General features: G+C 39.9%; 1 protein-coding gene and 17 non-coding genes across 24 annotated transcripts in view; 17 read left to right on the forward strand and 1 right to left on the reverse strand.

The window, feature by feature from the left end:
* The window catches only part of LOC101163356 (ATP-dependent 6-phosphofructokinase, platelet type), a 93,548-nt gene that overhangs the window by 65,839 nt on the left and 2,035 nt on the right, over positions 1-25,674 (reverse strand). For all 7 annotated transcript variants that reach the window (XM_004078738.4, XM_004078740.4, XM_078934361.1 and 4 more), the window contains exons 2-7: positions 19,130-19,203; positions 17,954-18,031; positions 15,384-15,573; positions 15,140-15,305; positions 15,026-15,070; positions 14,829-14,937 (exon numbers count right to left, since the gene is read on the reverse strand). In XM_004078738.4, coding sequence (XP_004078786.2) covers positions 14,829-14,937; positions 15,026-15,070; positions 15,140-15,305; positions 15,384-15,573; positions 17,954-18,031; positions 19,130-19,203 — 662 coding nt within the window. The remainder of the gene's footprint in view (positions 1-14,828; positions 14,938-15,025; positions 15,071-15,139; positions 15,306-15,383; positions 15,574-17,953; positions 18,032-19,129; positions 19,204-25,674) is intronic.
* On the forward strand, positions 182-271 carry trnar-ucu (transfer RNA arginine (anticodon UCU)). The gene is given in 2 exon segments: positions 182-218; positions 236-271. It is a non-coding gene; the product is annotated as a tRNA-Arg (tRNA).
* trnar-ucu (transfer RNA arginine (anticodon UCU)) lies at positions 851-940 on the forward strand. The gene is given in 2 exon segments: positions 851-887; positions 905-940. It is a non-coding gene; the product is annotated as a tRNA-Arg (tRNA).
* Positions 1,521-1,610, forward strand: trnar-ucu (transfer RNA arginine (anticodon UCU)). Its single transcript is given in 2 exon segments — positions 1,521-1,557; positions 1,575-1,610. It is a non-coding gene; the product is annotated as a tRNA-Arg (tRNA).
* On the forward strand, positions 2,191-2,280 carry trnar-ucu (transfer RNA arginine (anticodon UCU)). Its single transcript is given in 2 exon segments — positions 2,191-2,227; positions 2,245-2,280. It is a non-coding gene; the product is annotated as a tRNA-Arg (tRNA).
* trnar-ucu (transfer RNA arginine (anticodon UCU)) lies at positions 2,860-2,949 on the forward strand. The gene is given in 2 exon segments: positions 2,860-2,896; positions 2,914-2,949. It is a non-coding gene; the product is annotated as a tRNA-Arg (tRNA).
* trnar-ucu (transfer RNA arginine (anticodon UCU)) lies at positions 3,530-3,619 on the forward strand. The gene is given in 2 exon segments: positions 3,530-3,566; positions 3,584-3,619. It is a non-coding gene; the product is annotated as a tRNA-Arg (tRNA).
* trnar-ucu (transfer RNA arginine (anticodon UCU)) lies at positions 4,870-4,959 on the forward strand. Its single transcript is given in 2 exon segments — positions 4,870-4,906; positions 4,924-4,959. It is a non-coding gene; the product is annotated as a tRNA-Arg (tRNA).
* trnar-ucu (transfer RNA arginine (anticodon UCU)) lies at positions 5,540-5,629 on the forward strand. Its single transcript is given in 2 exon segments — positions 5,540-5,576; positions 5,594-5,629. It is a non-coding gene; the product is annotated as a tRNA-Arg (tRNA).
* trnar-ucu (transfer RNA arginine (anticodon UCU)) lies at positions 6,210-6,299 on the forward strand. The gene is given in 2 exon segments: positions 6,210-6,246; positions 6,264-6,299. It is a non-coding gene; the product is annotated as a tRNA-Arg (tRNA).
* trnar-ucu (transfer RNA arginine (anticodon UCU)) lies at positions 6,880-6,969 on the forward strand. Its single transcript is given in 2 exon segments — positions 6,880-6,916; positions 6,934-6,969. It is a non-coding gene; the product is annotated as a tRNA-Arg (tRNA).
* Positions 7,550-7,639, forward strand: trnar-ucu (transfer RNA arginine (anticodon UCU)). Its single transcript is given in 2 exon segments — positions 7,550-7,586; positions 7,604-7,639. It is a non-coding gene; the product is annotated as a tRNA-Arg (tRNA).
* Positions 8,220-8,309, forward strand: trnar-ucu (transfer RNA arginine (anticodon UCU)). Its single transcript is given in 2 exon segments — positions 8,220-8,256; positions 8,274-8,309. It is a non-coding gene; the product is annotated as a tRNA-Arg (tRNA).
* Positions 8,890-8,979, forward strand: trnar-ucu (transfer RNA arginine (anticodon UCU)). Its single transcript is given in 2 exon segments — positions 8,890-8,926; positions 8,944-8,979. It is a non-coding gene; the product is annotated as a tRNA-Arg (tRNA).
* On the forward strand, positions 9,559-9,648 carry trnar-ucu (transfer RNA arginine (anticodon UCU)). Its single transcript is given in 2 exon segments — positions 9,559-9,595; positions 9,613-9,648. It is a non-coding gene; the product is annotated as a tRNA-Arg (tRNA).
* trnar-ucu (transfer RNA arginine (anticodon UCU)) lies at positions 10,228-10,317 on the forward strand. Its single transcript is given in 2 exon segments — positions 10,228-10,264; positions 10,282-10,317. It is a non-coding gene; the product is annotated as a tRNA-Arg (tRNA).
* trnar-ucu (transfer RNA arginine (anticodon UCU)) lies at positions 10,898-10,987 on the forward strand. Its single transcript is given in 2 exon segments — positions 10,898-10,934; positions 10,952-10,987. It is a non-coding gene; the product is annotated as a tRNA-Arg (tRNA).
* On the forward strand, positions 11,568-11,657 carry trnar-ucu (transfer RNA arginine (anticodon UCU)). Its single transcript is given in 2 exon segments — positions 11,568-11,604; positions 11,622-11,657. It is a non-coding gene; the product is annotated as a tRNA-Arg (tRNA).

Consider the following 25,674-nt stretch of genomic DNA (forward strand, 5'->3'; position numbering starts at 1 on the left):
AGTATGGACACTATGATGTCTTACACTTCTCAATTCGACATTTATTACAGCCAGGAGTTGTTGGCTTTTGATCTCAATGGAAACACAATGTTTGAGATATACTCATTAAATCTACAATATTGCAGTTCATGTCTGTGTGTTCGGCTTGATAAGGGAGATTTGTTGATTTACCAGTTTTGTGGGCCCTGTGGCGCGATGGATAGCGCATTGGACTTCTAGGTGGATCTTGTAGGTCATTCAAAGGTTGTGGGTTCAAGCCCCACGAGGGTCAGCTTTTACAAAATATTAGAGATTTCAAACAACTAAATTAACTCCATGTCAAAAACTACTTAAATAGGTGTCAGTTGGACACAATGCTACTAGCTATTTGGAATCCAGTACAGATTATTCACCCACACCTAGAATCGTGAACATATAAAGCCAACTCTTTGTAACAGCAGCTTTAACAGTATTTTTAACCCTTGCGCTATCCTATGACCCCACCCTCACATTGACGTAATATCCCTACCATGACAAAGTTAGATAAAGGTGAAGAGGATTTCATGTAATCCATGGACACCAGTGACAATCACAATTCGTTGAAGAAAAAAGGTTTAGCACACCGTCTTGTGGGGTATAAATGACCCAACTCCCAATGTTAAAGAGCCAAGGATAGCACAAGGGATGAGGAAGTATGGACACTATGACGTCTTACACTTCTCAATTCGACATTTATTACAGCAAGGAGTTGTTGGCTTTTGATCTCAATGGGAACACAATGTTTGAGATATACTCATTAAATCTACAATATTGCAGTTCATGTCTGTGTGTTCGGCTTGATAAGGGAGATTTGTTGACTACCAGTTTTGTGGGCCCTGTGGCGCAATGGATAGCGCATTGGACTTCTAGGTGGATCTTGTAGGTCATTCAAAGGTTGTGGGTTCAAGTCCCACCAGGGTCAGCTTTTACAAAATATTAGACATTTCAAACAACTACATTAACTCCATGTAAAATACTACATAAATAGGTATCAGTTGGACACAATGCTACTAGCTATTTGGAATCCAGGACAGATTATTCACCCACGCCTGGAATCGTGAACATATAAAGCCAACTCTTTGTAACAGCAGATTTGACAGTGTTTTTAACACTTGCGCTATCCTATGACCCCACCCTCACATTGACGTAATATCCCTACCATGACAAAGTTAGATAAAGGTGAAGAGGATTTCATGTAATCCATGGACACCAGTGACAATCACAATTCGTTGAAGAAAAAAGGTTTAGCACACCGTCTTGTGGGGTATAGATGACCCAACTCCCAATGTTAAAGAGCCAAGGATAGCACAAGGGATGAGGAAGTATGGAAACTATGACGTCTTACACTTCTCAATTCGACATTTATTACAGCCAGGAGTTGTTGGCTTTTAATCTCAATGGGAACACAATGTTTGAGATATACTCATTAAATTTACAATATTGCAGTTCATGTCTGTGTGTTCGGCTTGATAAGGGAAATTTGTTGATTTAACAGTTTTGTGGGCCCTGTGGCGCAATGGATAGCCCATTGGACCTCTAGGTGGATCTTGTAGGTCATTCAAAGGTTGTGGGTTCAAGTCCCACCAGGGTCAGCTTTTACAAAATATTAGACATTTAAAACAACTACATTAACTCCATGTCAAAAACTACTTAAATAGGTGTCAGTTGGACACAATGCTACTAGCTATTTGGAATCCAGTACAGATTATTCACCCACGCCTAGAATCGTGAACATATAAAGCCAACTCTTTGTAACAGCAGATTTAAGAGTATTTTTAACCCTTGTGCCATCCCATGACCCCACCCCCACATTGACGTAATAATCCTACCATGACAAAGTTAGATAAAGGTGAAGAGGATTTCATGTAATCCATGGACACCAGTGACAATCACAATTCGTTGAAGAAATAAGGTTTAGCACACCGTCTTGTGGGGTATAGATGACCCAACTCCCAATGTTAAAGAGCCAAGGATAGCACAAGGGATGAGGAAGTATGGACACTATGACGTCTTACACTTCTCAATTCGACATTTATTACAGCCAGGAGTTGTTGGCTTTTAATCTCAATGGGAACACAATGTTTGAGATATACTCATTAAATCTACAACATTGCAGTTCAGGTCTGTGTGTTCGGCATGATAAGGGAAATTTGTTGATTTACCAGTTTTGTGGGCCCTGTGGCGCAATGTATAGCGCATTGGACTTCTAGGTGGATCTTGTAGGTCATTCAAAGGTTGTGGGTTCAAGTCCCACCAGGGTCAGCTTTTACAAAATATTAGACATTTCAAACAACTACATTAACTCCATGTCAAATACTACATAAATAGGTATCAGTTGGACACAATGCTACTAGCTATTTGGAATCCAGGACAGATTATTCACCCACGCCTGGAACCGTGAACATATAAAGCCAACTCTTTGTAACAGCAGCTTTGACAGTATTTTTAACCCTTGTGCTTTCCTATGACCCCACCCTTACATTGACGTAATATCCCTACCATGACAAAGTTGGATAAAGGTGAAGAGGATTTCATGTAATCCATGGACACCAGTGACAATCACAATTCGTTGAAGTAAAAAGGTTTAGCACACCGTCTTGTGGGGTATAGATGACCCAACTCCCAATGTTAAAGAGCCAAGGATAGCACAAGGGATGAGGAAGTATGGACACTATGACGTCTTACACTTCTCAATTCGACATTTATTACAGCAAGGAGTTGTTGGCTTTTGATCTCAATGGGAACACAATGTTTGAGATATACTCATTAAATCTACAATATTGCAGTTCATGTCTGTGTGTTCGGCTTGATAAGGGAGATTTGTTGACTACCAGTTTTGTGGGCCCTGTGGCGCAATGGATAGCGCATTGGACTTCTAGGTGGATCTTGTAGGTCATTCAAAGGTTGTGGGTTCAAGTCCCACCAGGGTCACCTTTTACAAAATATTAGACATTTCAAACAACTACATTAACTCCATGTAAAATACTACATAAATAGGTATCAGTTGGACACAATGCTACTAGCTATTTGGAATCCAGGACAGATTATTCACCCACGCCTGGAATCGTGAACATATAAAGCCAACTCTTTGTAACAGCAGATTTGACAGTGTTTTTAACACTTGCGCTATCCTATGACCCCACCCTCACATTGACGTAATATCCCTACCATGACAAAGTTAGATAAAGGTGAAGAGGATTTCATGTAATCCATGGACACCAGTGACAATCACAATTCGTTGAAGAAAAAAGGTTTAGCACACCGTCTTGTGGGGTATAGATGACCCAACTCCCAATGTTAAAGAGCCAAGGATACCACAAGGGATGAGGAAGTATGGAAACTACGACGTCTTACACTTCTCAATTCGACATTTATTACAGCAAGGAGTTGTTGACTTTTGATCTCAATGGGAACACAATGTTTGAGATATACTCATTAAATTTACAATATTGCAGTTCATGTCTGTGTGTTCGGCTTGATAAGGGAAATTTGTTGATTTAACAGTTTTGTGGGCCCTGTGGCGCAACGGATAGCGCATTGGACTTCTAGGTGGATCTTGTAGGTCATTCAAAGGTTGTGGGTTCAAGTCCCACCAGGGTCAGCTTTTACAAAATATTAGACATTTAAAACAACTACATTAACTCCATGTCAAAAGCTACTTAAATAGGTGTCAGTTGGACACAATGCCACTAGCTATTTGGAATCCAGTACAGATTATTCACCCACGCCTAGAATCGTGAACATATAAAGCCAACTCTTTGTAACAGCAGATTTAAGAGTATTTTTAACCCTTGTGCCATCCTATGACCCCACCCCCACATTGACGTAATAATCCTACCATGACAAAGTTAGATAAAGGTGAAGAGGATTTCATGTAATCCATGGACACCAGTGACAATCACAATTCGTTGAAGAAAAAAGGTTTAGCACACCGTCTTGTGGGGTATAGATGACCCAACTCCCAATGTTAAAGAGCCAAGGATAGCACAAGGGATGAGGAAGTATGGACACTATGACGTCTTACACTTCTCAATTCGACATTTATTACAGCCAGGAGTTGTTGGCTTTTGATCTCAATGGGAACACAATGTTTGAGATATACTCATTAAATCTACAACATTGCAGTTCATGTCTGTGTGTTCGGCATGATAAGGGAAATTTGTTGATTTACCAGTTTTGTGGGCCCTGTGGCGCAATGGATAGTGCATTCGACTTCTAGGTGGATCTTGTAGGGCATTCAAAGGTTGTGGGTTCAAACTCCACCAGGGTCAGCTTTTACAAAATATTAGACATTTCAAACAACTACATTAACTCCATGTCAAATACTACATAAATAGGTATCAGTTGGACACAATGCTACTAGCTATTTGGAATCCAGTACAGATTATTCACCCACGCCTAGAATCGTGAACATATAAAGCCAACTCTTTGTAACAGCAGATTTAAGAGTATTTTTAACCCTTGTGCCATCCTATGACCCCACCCCCACATTGACGTAATAATCCTACCATGACAAAGTTAGATAAAGGTGAAGAGGATTTCATGTAATCCATGGACACCAGTGACAATCACAATTCGTTGAAGAAAAAAGGTTTAGCACACCGTCTTGTGGGGTATAGATGACCCAACTCCCAATGTTAAAGAGCCAAGGATAGCACAAGGGATGAGGAAGTATGGAAACTATGACGTCTTACACTTCTCAATTCGACATTTATTACAACAAGGAGTTGTTGACTTTTGATCTCAATGGGAACACAATGTTTGAGATATACTCATTAAATTTACAATATTGCAGTTCATGTCTGTGTGTTCGGCTTGATAAGGGAAATTTGTTGATTTAACAGTTTTGTGGGCCCTGTGGCGCAATGGATAGCGCATTGGACTTCTAGGTGGATCTTGTAGGTCATTCAAAGGTTGTGGGTTCAAGTCCCACCAGGGTCAGCTTTTACAAAATATTAGACATTTCAAACAACTACATTAACTCCATGTCAAAAACTACTTAAATAGGTGTCAGTTGGACACAATGCTACTAGCTATTTGGAATCCAGTACAGATTATTCACCCACGCCTAGAATCGTGAACATATAAAGCCAACTCTTTGTAACAGCAGATTTAAGAGTATTTTTAACCCTTGTGCCATCCTATGACCCCATCCCCACATTGACGTAATAATCCTACCATGACAAAGTTAGATAAAGGTGAAGAGGATTTCATGTAATCCATGGACACCAGTGACAATCACAATTCGTTGAAGTAAAAAGGTTTAGCACACCGTCTTGTGGGGTATAGATGACCCAACTCCCAATGTTAAAGAGCCAAGGATAGCACAAGGGATGAGGAAGTATGGACACTATGACGTCTTACACTTCTCAATTCGACATTTATTACAGCCAGGAGTTGTTGGCTTTTGATCTCAATGGGAACACAATGTTTGAGATATACTCATTAAATCTACAACATTGCAGTTCATGTCTGTGTGTTCGGCATGATAAGGGAAATTTGTTGATTTACCAGTTTTGTGGGCCCTGTGGCGCAATGGATAGCGCATTGGACTTCTAGGTGGATCTTGTAGGTCATTCAAAGGTTGTGGGTTCAAGTCCCACCAGGGTCAGCTTTTACAAAATATTAGACATTTCAAACAACTACATTAACTCCATGTAAAATACTACATAAATAGGTATCAGTTGGACACAATGCTACTAGCTATTTGGAATCCAGGACATATTATTCACCCACGCCTGGAACCGTGAACATATAAAGCCAACTCTTTGTAACAGCAGCTTTGACAGTATTTTTAACCCTTGTGCTTTCCTATGACCCCACCCTTACATTGACGTAATATCCCTACCATGACAAAGTTGGATAAAGGTGAAGAGGATTTCATGTAATCCATGGACACCAGTGACAATCACAATTCGTTGAAGTAAAAAGGTTTAGCACACCGTCTTGTGGGGTATAGATGACCCAACTCCCAATGTTAAAGAGCCAAGGATAGCACAAGGGATGAGGAAGTATGGACACTATGACGTCTTACACTTCTCAATTCGACATTTATTACAGCGAGGAGATGTTGGCTTTTGATCTCAATGGGAACACAATGTTTGAAATATACTCATTAAATCTACAATATTGCAGTTCATGTCTGTGTGTTTGGCTTGATAAGGGAGATTTGTTGATTAACCAGTTTTGTGGGCCCTGTGGCGCAATGGATAGCGCATTGGACTTCTAGGTGGATCTTGTAGGTCATTCAAAGGTTGTGGGTTCAAGTCCCACCAGGGTCAGCTTTTACAAAATATTAGACATTTCAAACAACTACATTAACTCCATGTAAAATACTACATAAATAGGTATCAGTTGGACACAATGCTACTAGCTATTTGGAATCCAGGACAGATTATTCACCCACGCCTGGAACCGTGAACATATAAAGCCAACTCTTTGTAACAGCAGCTTTGACAGTATTTTTAACCCTTGTGCTTTCCTATGACCCCACCCTTACATTGACGTAATATCCCTACCATGACAAAGTTGGATAAAGGTGAAGAGGATTTCATGTAATCCATGGACACCAGTGACAATCACAATTCGTTGAAGTAAAAAGGTTTAGCACACCGTCTTGTGGGGTATAGATGACCCAACTCCCAATGTTAAAGAGCCAAGGATAGCACAAGGGATGAGGAAGTATGGACACTATGACGTCTTACACTTCTCAATTCGACATTTATTACAGCGAGGAGATGTTGGCTTTTGATCTCAATGGGAACACAATGTTTGAAATATACTCATTAAATCTACAATATTGCAGTTCATGTCTGTGTGTTCGGCTTGATAAGGGAGATTTGTTGATTAACCAGTTTTGTGGGCCCTGTGGCGCAATGGATAGCGCATTGGACTTCTAGGTGGATCTTGTAGGTCATTCAAAGGTTGTGGGTTCAAGTCCCACCAGGGTCAGCTTTTACAAAATATTAGACATTTCAAACAACTACATTAACTCCATGTAAAATACTACATAAATAGGTATCAGTTGGACACAATGCTACTAGCTATTTGGAATCCAGGACAGATTATTCACCCACGCCTGGAACCGTGAACATATAAAGCCAACTCTTTGTAACAGCAGCTTTGACAGTATTTTTAACCCTTGTGCTTTCCTATGACCCCACCCTTACATTGACGTAATATCCCTACCATGACAAAGTTAGATAAAGGTGAAGAGGATTTCATGTAATCCATGGACACCAGTGACAATCACAATTCGTTGAAGAAATAAGGTTTAGCACACCGTCTTGTGGGGTATAGATGACCCAACTCCCAATGTTAAAGAGCCAAGGATAGCACAAGGGATGAGGAAGTATGGACACTATGACGTCTTACACTTCTCAATTCGACATTTATTACAGCCAGGAGTTGTTGGCTTTTGATCTCAATGGGAACACAATGTTTGAGATATACTCATTAAATCTACAACATTGCAGTTCATGTCTGTGTGTTCGGCATGATAAGGGAAATTTGTTGATTTACCAGTTTTGTGGGCCCTGTGGCGCAATGGATAGCGCATTGGACTTCTAGGTGGATCTTGTAGGTCGTTCAAAGATTGTGGGTTCAAGTCCCACCAGGGTCAGCTTTTACAAAATATTAGACATTTCAAACAACTACATTAACTCCATGTCAAATACTACATAAATAGGTATCAGTTGGACACAATGCTACTAGCTATTTGGAATCCAGGACAGATTATTCACCCACGCCTGGAACCGTGAACATATAAAGCCAACTCTTTGTAACAGCAGCTTTGACAGTATTTTTAACCCTTGTGCTTTCCTATGACCCCACCCTTACATTGACGTAATATCCCTACCATGACAAAGTTGGATAAAGGTGAAGAAGATTTCATGTAATCCATGGACACCAGTGACAATCACAATTCGTTGAAGTAAAAAGGTTTAGCACACCGTCTTGTGGGGTATAGATGACCCAACTCCCAATGTTAAAGAGCCAAGGATAGCACAAGGGATGAGGAAGTATGGACACTATGACGTCTTACACTTCTCAATTCGACATTTATTACAGCGAGGAGATGTTGGCTTTTGATCTCAATGGGAACACAATGTTTGAAATATACTCATTAAATCTACAATATTGCAGTTCATGTCTGTGTGTTTGGCTTGATAAGGGAGATTTGTTGATTAACCAGTTTTGTGGGCCCTGTGGCGCAATGGATAGCGCATTGGACTTCTAGGTGGATCTTGTAGGTCATTCAAAGGTTGTGGGTTCAAGTCCCACCAGGGTCAGCTTTTACAAAATATTAGACATTTCAAACAACTACATTAACTCCATGTAAAATACTACATAAATAGGTATCAGTTGGACACAATGCTACTAGCTATTTGGAATCCAGGACAGATTATTCACCCACGCCTGGAACCGTGAACATATAAAGCCAACTCTTTGTAACAGCAGCTTTGACAGTATTTCTAACCCTTGTGCTTTCCTATGACCCCACCCTTACATTGACGTAATATCCCTACCATGACAAAGTTGGATAAAGGTGAAGAGGATTTCATGTAATCCATGGACACCAGTGACAATCACAATTCGTTGAAGAAAAAAGGTTTAGCACACCGTCTTGTGGGGTATAGATGACCCAACTCCCAATGTTAAAGAGCCAAGGATAGCACAAGGGATGAGGAAGTATGGAAACTATGATGTCTTACACTTCTCAATTCGACATTTATTACAGCCAGGAGTTGTTGGCTTTTGATCTCAATGGGAACACAATGTTTGAGATATACTCATTAAATCTACAATATTGCAGTTCATGTCTGTGTGTTCGGCTTGATAAGGGAGATTTGTTGATTTACCAGTTTTGTGGGCCCTGTGGCGCAATGGATAGCGCATTGGACTTCTAGGTGGATCTTGTAGGTCATTCAAATGTTGTGGGTTCAAGCCCCACAAGGGTCAGCTTTTAAAAAATATTAGAGATTTCAAACAACTAAATTAACTCCATGTCAAAATCTACTTAAATAGGTGTCAGTTGGACACAATGCTACTAGCTATATGAAGTCCAGGACAGATTATTCACCCACGCCTGGAATCGTGAACATATAAAGCCAACTCTTTGTAACAGCAGCTTTAACAGTATTTTTAACCCTTGTGCTATCCTATGACCCCACCCTTACATTGATGTAATATCCCTACCATGACAAAGTTGGATAAAGGTGAAGAGGATTTCATGTAATCCATGGACACCAGTGACAATCACAATTCGTTGAAGAAAAAAGGTTTAGCACACCGTCTTGTGGGGTATAGATGACCCAACTCCCAATGTTAAAGAGCCAAGGATAGCACAAGGGATGAGGAAGTATGGACACTATGACGTCTTACACTTCTCAATTCGACATTTATTACAGCAAGGAGTTGTTGGCTTTTGTTCTCAATGGGAACACAATGTTTGAGATATACTCATTAAATCTACAATATTGCAGTTCATGTCTGTGTGTTCGGCTTGATAAGGGAGATTTGTTGACTACCAGTTTTGTGGGCCCTGTGGCGCAATGGATAGCGCATTGGACTTCTAGGTGGATCTTGTAGGTCATTCAAAGGTTGTGGGTTCAAGTCCCACCAGGGTCACCTTTTACAAAATATTAGACATTTCAAACAACTACATTAACTCCATGTAAAATACTACATAAATAGGTATCAGTTGGACACAATGCTACTAGCTATTTGGAATCCAGGACAGATTATTCACCCACGCCTGGAATCGTGAACATATAAAGCCAACTCTTTGTAACAGCAGATTTGACAGTGTTTTTAACACTTGCGCTATCCTATGACCCCACCCTCACATTGACGTAATATCCCTACCATGACAAAGTTAGATAAAGGTGAAGAGGATTTCATGTAATCCATGGACACCAGTGACAATCACAATTCGTTGAAGAAAAAAGGTTTAGCACACCGTCTTGTGGGGTATAGATGACCCAACTCCCAATGTTAAAGAGCCAAGGATAGCACAAGGGATGAGGAAGTATGGACACTATGACGTCTTACACTTCTCAATTCGACATTTATTACAGCAAGGAGTTGTTGGCTTTTGTTCTCAATGGGAACACAATGTTTGAGATATACTCATTAAATCTACAATATTGCAGTTCATGTCTGTGTGTTCGGCTTGATAAGGGAGATTTGTTGACTACCAGTTTTGTGGGCCCTGTGGCGCAATGGATAGCGCATTGGACTTCTAGGTGGATCTTGTAGGTCATTCAAAGGTTGTGGGTTCAAGTCCCACCAGGGTCACCTTTTACAAAATATTAGACATTTCAAACAACTACATTAACTCCATGTAAAATACTACATAAATAGGTATCAGTTGGACACAATGCTACTAGCTATTTGGAATCCAGGACAGATTATTCACCCACGCCTGGAATCGTGAACATATAAAGCCAACTCTTTGTAACAGCAGATTTGACAGTGTTTTTAACACTTGCGCTATCCTATGACCCCACCCTCACATTGACGTAATATCCCTACCATGACAAAGTTAGATAAAGGTGAAGAGGATTTCATGTAATCCATGGACACCAGTGACAATCACAATTCGTTGAAGAAAAAAGGTTTAGCACACCGTCTTGTGGGGTATAGATGACCCAACTCCCAATGTTAAAGAGCCAAGGATAGCACAAGGGATGAGGAAGTATGGAAACTATGACGTCTTACACTTCTCAATTCGACATTTATTACACCAAGGAGTTGTTGACTTTTGATCTCAATGGGAACACAATGTTTGAGATATACTCATTAAATTTACAATATTGCAGTTCATGTCTGTGTGTTCGGCTTGATAAGGGAAATTTGTTGATTTAACAGCTTTGTGGGCCCTGTGGCGCAATGGATAGCGCATTGGACTTCTAGGTGGATCTTGTAGGTCATTCAAAGGTTGTGGGTTCAAGTCCCACCAGGGTCAGCTTTTACAAAATATTAGACATTTAAAACAACTACATTAACTCCATGTCAAAAACTACTTAAATAGGTGTCAGTTGGACACAATGCTACTAGCTATTTGGAATCCAGTACAGATTATTCACCCACGCCTAGAATCGTGAACATATAAAGCCAACTCTTTGTAACAGCAGCTTTGACAGTATTTTTAACCCTTGTGCTTTCCTATGACCCCACCCTTACATTGACGTAATATCCCTACCATGACAAAGTTGGATAAAGGTGAAGAGGATTTCATGTAATCCATGGACACCAGTGACAATCACAATTCGTTGAAGTAAAAAGGTTTAGCACACCGTCTTGTGGGGTATAGATGACCCAACTCCCAATGTTAAAGAGCCAAGGATAGCACAAGGGATGAGGAAGTATGGACACTATGACGTCTTACACTTCTCAATTCGACATTTATTACAGCGAGGAGATGTTGGCTTTTGATCTCAATGGGAACACAATGTTTGAAATATACTCATTAAATCTACAATATTGCAGTTCATGTCTGTGTGTTTGGCTTGATAAGGGAGATTTGTTGATTAACCAGTTTTGTGGGCCCTGTGGCGCAATGGATAGCGCATTGGACTTCTAGGTGGATCTTGTAGATCATTCAAAGGTTGTGGGTTCAAGTCCCACCAGGGTCAGCTTTTACAAAATATTAGACATTTCAAACAACTACATTAACTCCATGTAAAATACTACATAAATAGGTATCAGTTGGACACAATGCTACTAGCTATTTGGAATCCAGGACAGATTATTCACCCACGCCTGGAACCGTGAACATATAAAGCCAACTCTTTGTAACAGCAGCTTTGACAGTATTTCTAACCCTTGTGCTTTCCTATGACCCCACCCTTACATTGACGTAATATCCCTACCATGACAAAGTTGGATAAAGGTGAAGAGGATTTCATGTAATCCATGGACACCAGTGACAATCACAATTCGTTGAAGAAAAAAGGTTTAGCACACCGTCTTGTGGGGTATAGATTAGGGTTGGGCGATGTCCTCTAAATTGGCCATTGACGATGTTTGCTGTCAACCATCGGGATGGACGATGACATCGTAGGGGGGGGTATTTTTGCATTTTTCGTTCTTATATAACTGCTATTCGTTATTTTTCTTTTTTCATTTTATTTCCCAACTAATGGTTAATCCGCGATGATCCAGTATAAACTGAGGGAAGTGACTTTAACAGAAAAAGTAACAAGCAAGATAGAAAAGAAGTAGTCCGCTCCCGCACTTAACTGGCGGAGTGGACCAGCGGAGTGTGGATTTACAGCTTTGTGTTTGATGGGAGGGGGGGGGGGGGGTACATGAGCGGTATGTGTGGGAGATTTAAGACTGCGATCCGTCCCGCAGCTCTAGGGGTACGAGCTATCAAACTCAGAACCGGGTCTAAAAGTGTGTCTGAGCACAGCTCGGATCGTCAGCAGACACACAGCGGTTTGAACATCAAAGCAGAAATGTCGCTCAGTCCTTAGAAAACATTCAAACAATCACGTGGATTTGTGTTTCCAGTCGTGTCCCCACTAAATAAAGGCTGATGTTGTTCACAGGATGCAGCGCCACCCAAAGCTAATGTTGTTAGCCCGTGTTAGCATACTGCTATTCTGGCTACGTTCAGAAAAAGCACTGACCACACGGATTAAAATTCAAATGATGAGCGAACAGGTGTTTCATAATAACCGTAACATTATTAAAAGCACGTTTAGAAGATCATCTCGTATTTTACCGAGCTGACATGTCAATATATATAGCCGCTCGGCGCTGTTATCGTTTTGTATTGAATTGTTACATTCAATAAAGTTTGGAAAAAAAGCCGCTCGGCGGAAGTTGTATCCCCTTCCGGTTTTCAAACTGCGCATGTGCGAAAACTGCGCATGTGCGAATGGTTTATTCCGACCGAAATTGTGACCTTAGTGAACGTTTTTATATTCTGAAAACATTTTTCTGGGCCCATCTACACGGTTGGATTCTAATCCGACCATTGATCCCATCAGGATATTTTGTACATGTAACCGCGGCTTATGGTGTCGACGCGCAACGTGGCGGGGGCGTGGCATCACGATGGTGGTCTCTCCATCGGGATGTCAGTCACCCATCACCCATCGGCACAACCCTAGTATAGATGACCCAACTCCCAATGTTAAAGTGCCAAGGATAGCACAAGGGATGAGGAAGTATGGACACTATGACGTCTTACACTTCTCAATTCGACATTTATTACAGCGAGGAGTTGTTGGCTTTTGATCTCAATGGGAACACAATGTTTGAGATAAACTCATTAAATCTACAATATTGCAGTTCATGTCTGTGTTTTCGGCTTGATAAGGGAGATTTGTGGATTTACCAGTTTTGTGGGCCCTGTGGCGCCCTGTGGTGTTGCGTTCAAGTCCAACCAGGGCCTTTTTTTACAAAATATTCGACGTTTCAAACAGCTACATTAACTCCATGTCAAATACTACTTAAATAGGTGTCAGTCGGAGACAATGCTACTAGCGTTTTTGGAATCCAGGACAGATTTTTTACCCAGGTCTAGAATCGTGAACATATAAAGCCAACTCTTTGTAACGGTAGCTTTATATATTGCTTCTGAAACACCTGCTGGTATTTATAGGTAAGTATGGATACTGACATCTTATACTTCTAAATTCAACATTCTTTATAGTTCGGAGTTGTTGGCTTTTGACTTCAATAGGGTCACAATGTTGGAGATGAAACTCTTAAAATAAATAATATTGCAAAGTCCATGTCTGGGTTTCAAGCTAAAAAAAAGGAGATTTCTTGAAAAATCGATTTTGTAGGCCTTGTGGCTCAATGGATAGCACAATGGGTTTTCAGACGGAACTTGTAGGTTATTCAAAGGTTGTGGGCTTACCAGGGTAATTTTTTACAAAACATCAGACGTATCAAAGAACTACATGTCCATGTCAAGTACTACATAAATTGGTGTCGGCCGAAGAGACTGCTATTCCCTAAATAGATCTGTGTGAAAGACAAAGCTACTAATTAATTGGAACCCAGGACAGATTTTACACCCACGTCTGGAATTGTGGGATATAAAGCCAACTCTTTGTAACTGAAGCGTTTGACAAATTATATTGCTTGTAAAACACCTGCTTGTATTCATATGTATGGACTCTATGACATCTCACAATTTGTGGTCCTAACATCTATGTCAACCAAAACTAAAAGATTCTAAACTTTTATTGTTTTATTTTACTTTCAAAGTGGAAATACAAAAACAGCTGTCATTGAACATCATGCTAATGCAAAGAATTATTTTAAGGATTCATTGGTTTAATGTGCAAAAGAAATAATTAAGGGGCTGTTCTAGATTACATTAATGGTTTTCAAAAATGTGTAATCCATGACAATAAACATCAATTAATAAAGGTTATAATTGTACATTGAGGAGTCCATTAGAATGTCAGCTTCTCTATTAGATGCAATTTAAACATCATTACATACATTTCTACTGAAGTTGCCTCTTTTTATTTTAAAAGTCATCTTGAATAGTCTGAAAGACTGGAAAGAAACTTTTACACGTTACACTTTAGCATTTTCTAGATAGTCAAAATAAAAACAATGGGGAATAAAAAGGTTTTTATAACTCATGGTTTTCTTAATAAACCCAGTATATCCCACTTATATATTATGATAGGGGATTATGCAGAGCTTTTCCTTAATATGGGTAAAATGCTCTATTAAATGCATGTGCATAATTACATCTACATCAGTGTATGAACTTCAAGTGTAACCTTAAAATATGGATTGTAAATTTTGTGGGGATTTTGGATGTATGTTACCTCTGACAGTTTTTGGCACATATTGTCTTCCCAGCCATCATCAGGGGGCATTTCTGGAATAAAGACCCAGTCTGCTCCGCATGCCAGAGCACTGACCAGTGCAAGGTACCTAAATACACACAAATATGCTTGTTCATGTTAAAAAATTACTAAAAGAACAATCCAATATGTTATAAATGATTTCCGTCTTAACTTACCCACAATGTCGACCCATGACCTCAAGTACAAAAGTCCTCTGGTGGCTGAAAATGGGAGTATTAGTGTCAAAGGTATAAAAATATTTCTAATTTATTTTATATTAGACTTGTCACCTTTGAGCAGTTGTCATGATAGCATCAACCACCTCAATGATCCGATGCAGGGCTGAGTCGGTTCCAATGGTCATGTCCGTGCCACAGAAGTCATTGTCAATGGAGCCAACCATGCCAACAATGTGGAGCACAGAGTTACTGCTGACAGCCTCTTCATTGATGAGACCTAGGAAAAGTATGGCCAAAATGCTGTTGTATGAGATGTTAAAAAAATACAAAATAAAAAATTTATCTGAGCCACCACCTTGCTCCAAAAGCTCATTCAACAAGCCACTCCATTCCTCCCTGAAAAGGTTGGCTCCAGTCAAGCTGCCATCTCCACCAATCACACACAGGTTAGTGATCCCGCGCTGCACCAGGTTGTGAGCAGCTTTCAAGCGTCCTTCATGGGTACGAAACTCTTTACAGCGAGCGCTGCCAATGACTGTACCACCCTGAGGCAAGACCACAGAGACAAAACAAATCTGTTAAATCAACTTGGTAAATAGGCTTACATCACATTACACTACAAAACATTTTCAGTAATGGCTGCTGTCTCCTTTTGATCATTTACAGCACAAAAACAACATGTGGCAGTGTGAAAGGAGCTGTTGCAGAAACAGATACTCTAATGAAGGATATTTCAAGGGGCTGAATTTGTCTTAGAATTACGAACACATTGATAAAACAAAAATACATTAAGGTAATCCAAAGACTTAAAGGCCCCCACTGAGGAAAATCGTGTTTTTTGAGTTTTTGAGATGTACTTGAGGCATTTTCTAATGAAAGAGAACAAATGTAATAAGAAATCATTTCAGTTTGGCATTTTTGAGTTTTTAAATCACTTTCAAACTGTCACAAAGATACTCTTTTTTAATTGATGAGCTGTTGTGAGGTCAGAACGGCCCAAGAGTGCATGTGCAAGCTCCCTGATCTGCCCTGCCAAGCGTGCACAAGCTCAGGCGGGGGAGAAGAGAAGACGGCACATGACTGCATTGCCCGCATGTATTTTAAGTGCTTCCAAAGCTGGATTCTGTTGTTGGCCGAACATATTTAAAATTAAACTTGAAGTTGAAGTCCCATTAGCTGTCATGCACCTAGGTGCATGAAATGTGTTCTCCGCATTTGATCCATCCCCTGTAGAAGCAGTGAGCTGCAGAAACAGCCGCGCTCAGGAACCATTTGGTGGGTTAACCCTAACCATAACCCGTAACCTTAAACGCAACTCTTTCTCTGCATCTGTGCGGCCAAGAAAAAAGCTCAGCACTGGTTTTGAAAATTCCGTGCAGAACTTTCCAGTTGTTGGAGCATGCCCACCAAGGCCGTTCTACAGTTGATGTCAATCAAATGACCAAGCCCCCATTTCAGTGCTTAATCAGTCTCAAAAATAAAAACAAAACTGCAAAGTTTTAAAAAATGTATCTGTTAACACGGTTGTTTTAGATTTGTATTTTAACCACTGAGATGAAAACAGGTGTTGGAGCTGCTGTTAAGGTTTGTGTTTGTTGTAAAGCAGAGCTGTAACACGTTCAAGTGAATGGAGTCTGTTTTGCCTGGGTAACAGGTCCCTAGTGGTCACCAGTTAAACTGACCTATCCCCATATAGTTTTGTCTCGAACCAGCCAGAAAGAGGAAGTCATTGCAGCTGGATTGCTCAGTTGGCAGTGTGTAGGACTGGTGCATGGGAAACCAGGGGTTGTTTCTTAGGAGCTGAGATTAGCTTCATCCAGTGTGGGTCCTTGGGCAAGACCCCTTTGAGCTACTGCCTAGCTATGTAGCCACAAGGGTACCCAAGCCTGGGTCTCCCTGAGGTGGTACCCTGCCCAGATAAAATACAGGGATGTGTCAGGAAGGGCATCCGCTGTAAAAAAAAACTTTGCCAAACCACCTGTGCAAATCACTGAAGGGATGGTAAATGGTAAATGATAAATGATGTATACTTATATAATATAGCGCTTTTCTACCTTCTTTGAGGGTCCAAAGCGCTTTACAGTCACAGTCTCATTCACCCATGGACACACACATTCACACACTGCCGATAGGTGAACAACAACCCAAAGAGGATGTCAAACTGTTGCCTCTTCACTTTGACAATTTACCACCAGGGCTTTAGCTCCAGTGTTGGCATTATTTGGACAACTGTAACTCTTCATGCATTTACACAATCAGCATAAATCGATGGCTTTGTGCCGTTCACATCGAAGCCAAGCTGATAAGACACAAAGAGCCGCTCTTCACCGTGTCAGAATCCGCTGATTTACGATGATTACGGGAGGAGTTAAAGAGATGTGTTATGTGGTAGGTCAAATAGCGTGTTATTTAGGTGTTGCCGGTGACATCTCCAATAATAAAGGGCTCACATAAATTCTGTCCTGACACGCTAGATATTTCATGCTAACATCGTTTGTAACCGCTAGACAGAGCTTCCTTTAGAACTTAGGTTCTAAAAGTTGCCCGCGATGGGTGAAATCTGCAAGGTAGGATTTTAGATGTTTCAAGGCTGTAAAACCCCTAATTAACATTGTATCCACTTTTTTTCAGACAGACATGTATCGATTCAGCTAGGGAACACTGTACTCACATGCTAGAGGTAAATCTGACTTCTTCTATGGGTTTCACTAAATAATTTCCCTCCTTTGGACAAAAATTTCACTGGATCTATTTAAGGTGTTGCTATAGACCGATTTTCAAAAATCATCCCAGCCTACAGACCATGTTAACACCAACATAAGATGGCTTCTTTGTTCCGGTAACTCTTAATATATCTAAAAATCCTAAAGCACTCTTCAAAGTCTTGTTTTTAAAAGAAAACTGAATTAGAAAAGCTGTGCCTACCACTTGCAGCATGCTGGAGACACTTTCCCATGTTGCCTCTTTGATGTTGTCCCCACCGTCCACCATCCCCTGGTAGCCCTGGAATAAAAATGGTTCCGCTTGAAAACAATAGTCTTTACATTAAAAGTAGATGCTGTGTCTTAATGTTAAGATCTAAGATGTTGGTTGATGTTTCATGTTTTAGTAGGGAGCCTCAGATTCATGATAGCTAGTGTGCAAGTAGCTGAAAAAGATGCAACAAGGTTGCATGATCCTAAGTGGAACAAAAACAGCAGTAGCAGACATGCTAGCTAAAATTCAGGATCAAAGCAGACTCAGGTGTCCTATTCACTTGTTCTGACCACAGGTGTATAAAATGAAACACTCAGGCTTGCAGACTGTTTTTACAAACACTTGGGAAACAATGTGCCGTTCTCAGAAGCTCAGTGAATTCCAGTGTGGAACTGTCATAAGATGCCACCTGTGCAACAAATACAGTTGTGAAATGTCCTCGCTCCTAAATATTCCACAGTCAACTGTCAGCTCTGTCATAACAAAACGGAAGAGTTTGGGCACAACAGCAACTCAGCCACCAAGTGGTAGGCCACGAAAACTGACGAATGTATGTCCTTTGTGGTAACGCTTTCTTTTACAGTACAGTAGTCTTTGTTTTCCTTGTCTGAGCTGGAATCTGGCTTTAAACTGTACAGCTGGATAGCTTCTATATTGCTCACCATTTTTGTTGCCCCGCTAATGTTAGGTTGGAGTTGCGAGGGGCTGTAAGCTAGCGGGAGAGCATGTAAACAGATGGATGATGGGAAATCGGGGTGGGCTTACTCCACGCCAACTTTCATTTGTGCAAAAATGACTGACAAACCACGAAAAATACAGGAAATCTGTAATGTTTGTGATTCATTTGAAACTTTGCAGCTTTGCAGCTTCCTGTTTAAAAACTATCCAAATCCTTGGGGAATTTTGCATTTCCGACAGTAAATAAGGGATTTGAAAGTATTACACATTCAGAATTCAAAGCCTGTTATGTAAAAAGCACATTTTAAGGTCTTTGGGTCCAGCTGGCTCCTCCTAGACACCATCCAGAACAAAAAAGACTGGTCAGCCCAAATTAAATTGACTGCTCAGTGCAACGGAAGCACAGACCCTCCTGGAGGGATGTGGGGAAGCTGAGCTGCAGCTCACCTCATGGATGAAGTAGACCTTTGCTCCAACATAGATGCCCATTCTGACAACAGCACGGACTGCTGCATTCATACCTGTTAACAGAAAAGAAAGGATTGAGTGGTTTCATTTGTTTTTTAATTTATTTTAAAAATACCTTACAACGCATGTGGTAGCTGACCATGTATATCAAAAACTACCTTAAAATTAAAATCTGAAGAATAAAGTAAATCTGAGTCTAAAAGTTTAAACCAAAAACTTCTCTGGATGCTAATTTGCAAGAAATTGACCAATTCCTTATCTGCAGTGTATATTAGTACAATAAATGAACAGATAAAATTGAGGAAATGATCCCTCGCTGATTTATATGTTTACCCCTTAAAAAGAAATTGACAGTCTGCCATCCTAATGGTTGGTTCATTTGAACAGTGAGAGAGAAAATCACAAAGAAAAACAAGAAATCAGCTTTAAGGAATTTAGACAAAGTTATTTGGATTTCATTGAGGTTACCAGGGTATTTGATGCCCTAGTAACCATTAAGAGTTGTAGTCCACACAGGACAGTCAGACTCTCCTAATCAGCCTGTCACTTCACCCGTTTGAACTGATCACCTATAAAGAGACACCTGTCCACAGATTCAGTCAGACTCCAAACTCTCCAACATGTGGAAGACTTAAAAGCTTTCAGTGGATTTAAGAGAGAAGATTGTAAATCTGCACAAGACAGGAATGAACTACAAAACCATCAGCAAGAATCTGGGGGTTAAGGCAACAAATGTTGGTGCAACTGTGCCAACATAACCAACAATCTACCTATAGGTCTGGGGCTCCAAACCACATCTGACCTGGTGGGGTTTTCATGATCATGAGAACAGTGAGAAATCTACCTAAAACAGCACAGCAGCAGTTAGTTGATGATCTCAAAGATGTCTGGACCACAGTCACCAAGAAAACCATTGGGAAGACTTTACGCCGCAGTGGTTTAACATCTCGCAGAGCTGGCGAAGGTCCCCAGCCTAAGAAGGCTCCTGTGCAGACCTGCCTGAAGTTTGTCAGTAAACACCTTCATGATTTAGAGAGTGATTGGGAGAATGTGCTGTGGTCAGATGAGACCAAAATTGTGCTTTTTGGTATCAACACAAACTGTCAAGCGTAGAGGTGAAAACACGCTTTGGGGGGGTCCTGCACGGAACTACTTCACCGGGCGGATGAGAGGATGGGGGGAGCCATGTACCATCAAATGGTCAGTGAGAACCTCCTTCCCTCCACTAGGAGGCTTAAAACGATAAGGGTAATGAAAACCAAGGCAACCAAGGAATGGATGAAAAAACCATATCAAGGTGATGGAGTGGCCCAGCCAGTCTCTGGACCTCAATGCTATACAAACACCCATAAAGAGAGCTGAAGCTCAGAGTTGCCAGGTGACATCCCCCAAATCTTAATGTTTTGGAAGTAATTTGGACAGAAGAGTGGACCGAAATTCCTCCTGGGATGTGAGGAAACCTACAAGAAACCTATGACCTCTGGGTTTGTTAATGAGGGGTTTTGAGAGGGTTCAAATACTTATTTCCCTCAATGAAATGCAAAAAAAAGAGACCATTTTCATTGAATTTAAGTTCTTAATTTTCTTTATGCTTTTATATCTCTCACTGTTCAACTGAATCTACCGATAGGAACACAGACTGTCACTTTCTTTTCAAGTGGGCAAATCTACAAAATCAGCAAAGGATCAAAAACTTTTTTCCTTCACTGAGCTTATTCTGAATGACTAAAAATTATTCCCTCGTGATAAATACAACATAGTCAATGGGACACTTTGGAAAGCCATTGTTTCATAACAGAGTTTAACAGAAAATGTATGTCAGCTCTTTGTAGAAAACAACTTAGCAGCTAAAAGTGACAGGAGAAACCATGAAATCCCAAACATGCAGAGGCATGTTCTACATTTTCTGATGGGTCACATTCTCACAGCAGGTATCGAGCATATTTTGCAGCATTAGCTGTGATACTGCACACCATTTATCAGCTTGGAGTCTTTGCCGGATCTGTTTATACTCTAAACACAGACCGCTGAGCTTCTGAATCGTGTTTTTGAAATGAAAGCGGATAAATCTTGAAGCATCTCTGACATTTGATCAGTTTGACTCTAAAAAAACCATTCTAACCATATTCTACATACTGATATAGCTGTAGTTACAGATGTCCCTTAACCTTCCTCCAGTTAGCACCAATAGTTTGATTTATTTTGATTTGATTTAAAAATGTCATGATGACATGCAGCTTTTGACCTGGCTTTGGCTTGAAGTCAGCATGCAAACATAAACAGGAAATGAAAGAAGCCTGACAGACCAGTAAGTCAGCACTGATAGACAAGACTAGAAATGCCCTTCAGATTCTGTTCTAGTCAGGGACGTGCACAGGATTTTAGAGGGGTGGGGGTTCAAAGCCGGAAAAGGGCAGCAAAAACACTTTTTTTTTGTCCTTTAAACAATAAGGAAATAAAGTGAATAAACTACTAATAGAGAAATACTCAGCTACTGTAGGTGAAAGTGATACAATAGTCATTTCTTCATGTAAACAAATTGTTGTTGTTGATAATCAACATGAATCAAGTTTAATGCAAATGGTAATGCTTTTAACACAGATATTCTACATTTTTTATCCCCAGAATGCTGGAATTTTTAACAATATTTAACGTTATCATAGTGTTGCAGTGAGGATTCTGCGGTTTAGTTTGGTTGGTCAGTGGTGTTTTTGGTCATGTTCACTCCAGGATTATGTTGATCATCCACAGCTGTCTTCGTTTCTGTGAATTGTCTTCAGTCACTAAGGCTGCATTTAAACTGCAGGTCTTGATGCCCAAATCCAATTTTCTGACTATATCCGATTTTTTTTGACGACCCGCTTACATCATCTTTTAAAAGTGACACGTATCCGATTTTGGCATTTACACTATACAATGCTGAATCTATCAAACGTAGACGTTCTGAGGACTACGTAACGTAGCAGCATTTCCGACTTCTGTGGACCTGAGCACTGATCGCACAGATTAAAAAAATCATGAGCGAGCAGGCCCTTAATAATAATCATAACAGTAATAAAAGAACAATTAGAAGATGCATGTTGGTCCAAATGGCATACGTTTAGCACGGTGAAACCCTCCCCTTTTTGTTGTGTTTCTTTTGTGTGACTGCGGTTGTCATGGAGGCAACGCAGCGATGGAAGGAGGCGTTGCCTTGGGCGCTCCTGGATGAGGCAGGAGAGGGGATGCACGGGAGAGGAAAAAGGAGGGCAGCTCGGCCGGCTTATGTGCTCTCTCTGAGTTTGAATGAGGAACTGTTTGCAGACGTTGTGCTGTACTAACAGTTTGATCCAAGCAAAGAAATAAACAGTTTCTAGCCTGTTCCAGAGCAACGGTGTCCCGCTTGATTAGTTACCGTTTGCGTCCCGACCGGGACCGGACCGGAAGTAACAGTGGTTTCCAACTACGGTCTGAATCCTGAGGCTGAAAGGTAACACGCTGATGGGGTTACAGCTGTCCTCAAACAGAAAAATCAGCGCACTAAAGCACCTTAATAGGTCATTTGATGTCAGTTGGTGGTGTCCTGAGTTGACGTTACCGACGTACGACTCACATTTAATGGGGAATATCCGATTTCTCTGCTTACATGGCACACGCAAATGCACGTATCCGATTTGTATCTGATTTATTTCCACATCTGAATGAGGCCTGAAAATCGGAATCCATGCGTTTTTTCCTGCTTACACGTTCACAGGTCATATCCGATCTGTGCCACATGACAGGGAAAAATCGGAATTGGGTCACTTGAACCCTGCAGTGTAAATGGGTCCTAGAAGTGTGTAGTTTTCAGTTCAACACTGTCAGGTTGTTCTATGTTGGGATTCACAGGTTCTCTGTTGCATCTTATCCCCTAAACAGACTTTTGTTGTGATTGGAAAGATTTTAATTCAAAAAATGGTGAAACTGATGATTCAGTGTTTAAAGAAGGCAATTCTAATCAGAAAATATTACGTAGTGAGGAAGCTATGAATTTGCCATAAATATTCTTAATTTATTTAGAAAATTACCCCAGTGTTTTGTTGTTTTTTTTTTACTTAGTACTTAACTTCCTGTCCCTCCATGATCTGCCAGGGCCTTATGTGTGCACGTGCCTGGTTCTAGTACTGCAGAGTCTACCAGAGCACTTAATGGAATTACAACTACAAGGAGCTTTAAATCCCACAAACTGGGTTTACAGACTGGAGAAAGGCTGAGGTTCTAAAGTAACAAATATGTCGTGTCAAGCTGGAAAAAGCAGAAAACACAACCTAGTTTCACATATTTGGAAAAACAGAATGTATGGATCATTTTTTGCTTGTGTCACTTGGAAGGACTAGCTTCCTCCTTAGCACAGGCTGCTAATGCCCCCCCTCCCTCTGACTCCTCACTTCAGAAGATGTTGGGGATGGAGCGCTTGCTGGTTAGCAAAGTCACAAAATGGATTATTTTCATTAAAAAAAAACGTTACAAAAACTGCAGTCAGTGAGTAGAGCAAAGAAGTATGCAGCCGCTGGTTTATTTGCAAATCTTCAATTGTAAAAGATGGAAAATGGTTCCACATGTAAAAGCCCAACAGAGAAAAGCAAAGCAAAACACAGCTAAGAATAGGAGAAGAAACAAAAGTTTCAAAAACTTCCCAATATGTGGTAATCTGAAAGTTATTTTGATTTATGTTTTAGTTGCAGTTTCACCTTCGACCTTCAATGGAACCCTGGAGAACCCTGGGGTTATTTATTTATTGATTTTTGGCCACTGTTAATTGCTGCTATCCAAAATGAACAGACAAAAGACATTGTCAAATTAACCTAAAAACCCAGAAGAAAATTGTTGCTTAGGGTTAATTAGTGTTAATAATGCTTTATACAGCAAAAATAAAAAATAGTGAAACAGCCTAAAATGAACAGCATCAAGCATTTTTGTGCTATTTTATGTGATCCTGACTAACTATTGTGTATTGCCAATCTTTTACACCAACCAATCTGACTTGATCATGAAGATCAGAGTTATTTGGCTTGAATTGTATAAGTAACAATTTTACTTATTTGTGGGATAAATGCATAGAATAAAGATGTTTTTAAACCATAATATTGATACAACCCATAATATGAATACTCCATAATAATTCAGAGGTTAGAGCATCACAGTCTATTGTTTTTGTTTTGTCTGAAAGCTCATTTGAGCCGATCATGTGAGCTGATCATCTAAGTGATGTGCAGAGCAGATGCTGACTCATTTATGTTTCACTCGTTAAAATAGAAGCTACCTGTAACACAGCACGGAGTCAAGTGTTGCTAGGAGACCTAGATGGCACTGATTTGTTGCGGGGGGGTCTCTAGAGACATGTGGAATGTGTTTAAAGTGCCCAATGAGTTTTGGAAAAAAACCAGATCACTAGGCTACTACCATTAAATGGGTGACTTCACCATCTGGCAGATAATAGCATTACACAAAGTTTATGATATTCTTGCTGCAGGAACATTACACATTACAAAAACTGGTAAACGTAGAAATAAAATTGGTTTTTCCACTATGTGTAGGTGTATTTTAAAAGACAAACCTAACTTAACCTCAACCACTAATCAAAGTGTCGGATTATAGCTTCCATTAAGAATAAATGATAAGTACAAAGTGTTGAAAAATGAAAATTCAAAACTTTAAGTCCAAAAATTATGCTGACAATAAACATATCTCTAAATTCATACACAGCTCCATTGAATGCTTATAATTAGAAAATGAATTGCTAACTGCTAAATTGACAAATTATTATGGACACTAAAAAACACCACTGTAAGATACTAAACAGTTGTAAACTTAGCGTACTAATTGATAAATGCCAAATTAGCTCAGAAAAGCTAAAAAAATGCTAAAATGCTAGCAACATTAAAATATTTGAAAATAAATAAATAAATTGTATGTTAAATACATGTTTATGAAGAAATTTAACATAAGCAACAAAAAGGAATCTATTTAAACTGACTGTTGTTAAATACATTACACTAAAAGCTAAATGCTAAGTTAGTTTAATGAGGTTTTAGGCAAACAAAAAGTAGCTGACTCATGCTTCAAATTTTAAAAATAATCTAAATGACATTCTTAATGTCGAAAAGGCTTTAAGAAGCGCCAAACAGAATTAGGTTTTTTTTTTCTTTATCAAGCAAAACTAAAAGAAAACAAATAAAACATATGCTAAATTAGCTCTAAAAAAAACCTGAAAGTATCTCAAAGAGATGCTAATTTTGTTTTATGTCTCAATTTATGAAAGTTTAAATCTGTCCCCAAATTGAAAATTTGCAGCAGTAGTTCACAGACAAAAAGAGCAAAATGTTAGGAAGGAATAAAAAATGACAAAAATCGCAAATATTACATCATACATCATGAGGTAAGGTGCCTGTTCAGGGACAAACATTTCTACCTAGAGTCTTATCTGAGTTCTCACACAATAAAATAAAGCATAACTAACTAATTTTCTCTATAAATATACTGAGGACAAAATAACACTGGATCTT

The sequence above is a fragment of the Oryzias latipes genome, chromosome 17, assembly GCF_053564925.1.
Source record: "Oryzias latipes strain Hd-rR chromosome 17, Olatipes_Hd-rR_3.1".
In the NCBI taxonomy this organism is placed as follows: Eukaryota; Metazoa; Chordata; class Actinopteri; order Beloniformes; family Adrianichthyidae; genus Oryzias; species Oryzias latipes.